The 4,272-nt window shown below is 54.7% G+C and overlaps 1 protein-coding gene across 1 annotated transcript in view; it reads right to left on the bottom strand.

Annotated features, from left to right (window-relative positions):
- Positions 1–3,931, bottom strand: part of GRIK5 (glutamate ionotropic receptor kainate type subunit 5) — a 51,610-nt gene extending 47,679 nt beyond the window's left edge. Inside the window, 4 exon segments of the mRNA XM_023744864.1 lie at positions 741–906; positions 988–1,085; positions 3,375–3,539; positions 3,816–3,931. Coding sequence (XP_023600632.1) covers positions 741–906; positions 988–1,085; positions 3,375–3,539; positions 3,816–3,894 — 508 coding nt within the window. The 5' untranslated portion in view covers positions 3,895–3,931.
- Between the last annotated feature and the right edge of the window lie 341 nt (positions 3,932–4,272).

Here is a 4,272-nt window from a genome sequence, read left to right on the forward strand (position 1 = left end):
TCACAATTCATGACCCTGCCCTCTCTCCTCCCTCACGACTCTTCTCAAATCTGTGGTCTGTCCATCCCACGGCCCCACCTGGGTCCTAACCAGCACCATGTCCTCTGCCTCTCGCTGGTCTCCCTGCCACCTCTCATGTCACTCTCCTGTCCCTCACCCCACCCTATGTGGGAACCTTCACCATCTTCAGGATAAGATGGACACAAGGTCCTGCCTCATGTTCCTATACTCCTGCCGCAGGGAATGACTTTGAGCCTCTCAAAGGGGCCACACTCCCTCGGTCGCAACTTGGCTTGCCATGCCCTCAGAACATGGTCCCTCTACCCCCACCCTTCAGGCCCAGCTGCGATGTCCCTTTCTTGGGGATTCAGGCTCCAAACCTCCCAGACTTTGTGCTTCGACAGCCCCTGCTTAACTCCTAACACAGCACGTGTCACTCCATATCACAGCTGCTCAACCACTGTGTCCTCCACTGGCTCGGAGCTCCCTGAAGTCAGGGGCCATGCTGAGCAGGGGCCTTGCATCTGGCAGGTGCTTCGTACTATCTGTGGGCTAAATGGTCCCTTCAGGAAGTGGGGGGAGGGCTCAGTGGAACCAGAGCGCTGGGTTCCTGAAGGGGAAGGTATAGTGGGGACCAAGAGATCGTTCCAACCAGGGGGCACTGATGACTGTGGGAGACTAGATCACTTGGGAAGGGAGTTTGGGGAACAGAAAACGAAATGTCCAGTTTCCTCCCTCACACTCGGCCTTGGCGCAGATGAGGCTGGCCGAGGGGTAGTTGAAGGACTTGAGGATTCGGGAGACCGCCAGGCTGACATCCTCGTTACTGGGGTACAGGCTGACAGATGCAAAACGAAGGTACTGGAGGCGAGGCGTCTCCTCGGGACCCACCTTGATGTGGGGGATCTGGACAGAGAAGGAGCTTTTGCTTCTATCCTGCTCCCTCCTCCCCATCCTCACCTCCCCGGGACCCGCACCCTGCCTCACCTCCTTCTCCCCACAGATATGGCTCACGGTGGAAGCAGATGCAGGGCTGGAGGAAGGCCCCAGGACAGACACGACCCCCTTAGGCAGGATCTGACACACTGTGAGGGGTAGGAAGAGACCACAGAGTCAAGGACCCTTTCCCTCCTCCCCGTCCCCACCACCAGGGAACCACCCCAGCCCAGGAGTGGAACTGACACTCCTCCACCATGGGGATCCAAGGGCCCAATCCCTGCCACCCTATGGAGGGGCACAGACAGAGAGAGACAGGGAGAAATGGCAACAGAGAGACAGGTCAAACCAGAGAAAAACAAAGAGAGGAAGAGGAAATACCAGGGGCCTCCTCTGGCTGCAGATCCAGTGCCAGGTCACTCGGCCTGCATTTTCCTCAGCCTTTCCAACCATGCTACAACCTTAGGTGCATCCAACACCCCTTCCACCCCGAACCCGTGGCCAAGGTCCCCCCTACCCTCTGCACCCCAAACACCATGCTTCTGTGGCACTTGCTTGCTCTACTTTCTTCCACATTCTTTCCCCTTAAACATGTGTGCATCTCAAGTCTCGAAAGTAGAAGCTGTTGCTATGGCTGCCCAATGCCCATTCTCAAGGCAGAACCCTGACTTTTCCTCAGGGAAGCCCCATGGTTCCCAGGATCGATTGTCACCTGACCCAGGATTACAGAACCATATCGTCCTGGCCACTGTGATTGGTTCAGAGGCTGAAACGGGCTCACACCAGGCCTTGGGGAGCCTTCCCCAGGTCTTCTGCTACAATTATTACTGGGTTTGCTAAATTGGTGATATAAGTTCTGAGCTGTTGGAAACACACTGCCACCAGTTGGGAAGGGCATTCCTGAAAATTAAGCCAACTTAGAGAAAAGCAGGACCCAGAGATGAAGACAGAGAGATCCCTGCCACATTCAAATAAAAGCATCAAAACTAAATGCCTTATCTTCCTCCAAACTTGCTCCTTTTATAGTTTCCACACTGGTGAGGACTCACCATTCAAATACCTGGAAATGTGACCCTTGCTTTCAATATGTCTCCCAATAGCCAATTAGACACCAAATTTTCTTTTTTTGTCCTCAAATCTTCTCACAACTATCCTCTTCTCTTCGACTCCTCCTCCCCTGCTCTACTTCAGGGCTCTCAACTCAGCCTCCTCACTGATCACCTGAATCTAGCCTCTGGATTCACTTTCACCAGCTCCCTGGGCTAAACCCACCGACAAGTCCCCACTGCCTACAGGTGAAGGCAACATCTTCAAGCCGACTACTGCAGGCCTCCTGGAGCTGGCCTGCCAGTCTGCCCAACCTCACCTCCCACTCCCAGTCACACTCTAGTCCAGATGTCGTCTCTCATGATCCTCCTAAACATGTCCTGAGTCCAGGTGGTCAGGATGGGTGTAACCCCGTACCCTGTTCCTTGGCTCTGAATACCCCCCCCCACCCTCCACCCCAGCTCCAGACTACAAGCACATGCCCAGAACACCATCTGTCTCCTCACCCTCTATCCCAGCTTCTCCCAATTTATATTCTGTGCTGCAAAAGTCAAAAAGTCCAGGAAACATTACTCCTCATTCTCCCTCTCAGTGATTTGAAATATACATGAACATAATAAATGCTCTGATAAGGCCTGTAGGAAAGAAATCTGTCTAAAACACATTTGAAGGCAGCATCTCCCAAAGGACAATAACTCCAGCATGTTAACTGACATTCATTCAATCCACAGTGTTCAACGAATACTTATGCACCCCTACTATGTGGCATACTTTGAGCAACACCACTCTTTGTATATATTTTGTTCATCTTTCAGAGCTCAATGTCAGTTTAGCCTTCTCCAGAATGCCTTCAGTAGCCCTGCCCCTTAGGCCCCTGCCTTATTGCCTGGGCCCCTCATTACTCAGCCCTGGAAGCTAAGTGTCTTTGGTCAACTATGAAGCTTATTTTTCTTTTAAATACATTTTTTATTGATTTTTAGAGGGAGAGAGGAAGGGAAAAAAAAAACATCAATTGAGAGAGAAACATTGATTGGTTGCCTCCTGCACACACCCCTACTGGAGATTGAGCCCGCTATCTTGACATGTACCCTGACTGGGAATCAAACCAGAGACCTTTTGGTGCACAGAAGGACGCTCAACCACTGATCAACACCAGCCAGGGCAAAGCTTATTTTTCAAATGAGGCCCTCAGGGCAGGACTGGGCCTGATGCCCTCTCCATCCCCATCCCCAGCAGCACCATCTCTGGGAGACAGGCAGAGCTGACATGAAGGAAGGGACGAATGGAGCTAGAAGAGGACAAGGTGAGCTAAGGAGGTAGGGGGGCCGAGGGACCCACTGAGGGGTACTAGCCAGCCCAGCCTCACCCCACACCCCCGAGGCCCTGCTCACTGGTGTCCGTGGTCTCGTACTGGCTGTCCCGCTGCAGCTCAAAGATGTCCACTTCCACTCGGGCCTTGGCTGGGACCTCGATGATCCCGTTGATCTGCTCCCGGGCCAGGGCCAGGGCCAGACGCTCACCACGGCCACACACCGTCTGATCATCCAGGATTGCAGCTGAGAGGACACAGGGGTTGGGGACCAGACTCCGAGATCCTGGGGTGGGAGTGGGGATGGGAACTGGGGTCTGGACTCCTGGATCTGAGGCTGAAGAGAACTGGGTCCAGGGAAGAAGTAGCTGGGGACTGCCGCTCCTCAATGCTGAGGAAAGCTGAGAGCGGAGGCCCGGATCCCTGGGTCCTGAGGAAACGGCCTGCCTGCGTTCCCAAAGAGGAGCCCAGGGTCCGACGGGAGGGTCTCTGAGGAGGCAGGGGCAGGGCTGCAGGGCCTCACCCATGCGCAGTGATGAGAGCACCTGGCAGCTGGGGCTGGCAAAGGCGACAATCAGCAGCAGCAGCAGCTCAGCCGGCATCTTCCTCCCCTCCTCATGGGGACGCAGCTGCCGCGGCCCCCACTCGCCACCTGCAGGGATCACCATGGGGAGACTGAGCCCCTTTGGAGGACTGCTGGACAGGGTGACCACGGACCTGGGACATTGTGAGTGAGCTCTGAAGGGCCCTGCCCTCATTAGAAGCTGACAAGACAGTGCTGAGGGCATTGCTAGGAAGGAAGCTCAGACTGCAGGAGCACTACTAGGGAGGCGCTCACAGCACTCAGGCACTGAGTGGGAGAGCCACTGCTCAGGAATATTCACAGCTACCAAAATGGGAGGGAAGCACGATATGAATCTCAGGTGAGGGCGAATACCAGGGACCATCCCCACTCCAACAGGAGACCAAGAAGTGCCACC

The sequence above is a fragment of the Myotis lucifugus genome, unplaced genomic scaffold (assembly GCF_000147115.1).
Source record: "Myotis lucifugus unplaced genomic scaffold, Myoluc2.0 scaffold_493, whole genome shotgun sequence".
NCBI lineage: Eukaryota > Metazoa > Chordata > Mammalia > Chiroptera > Vespertilionidae > Myotis > Myotis lucifugus.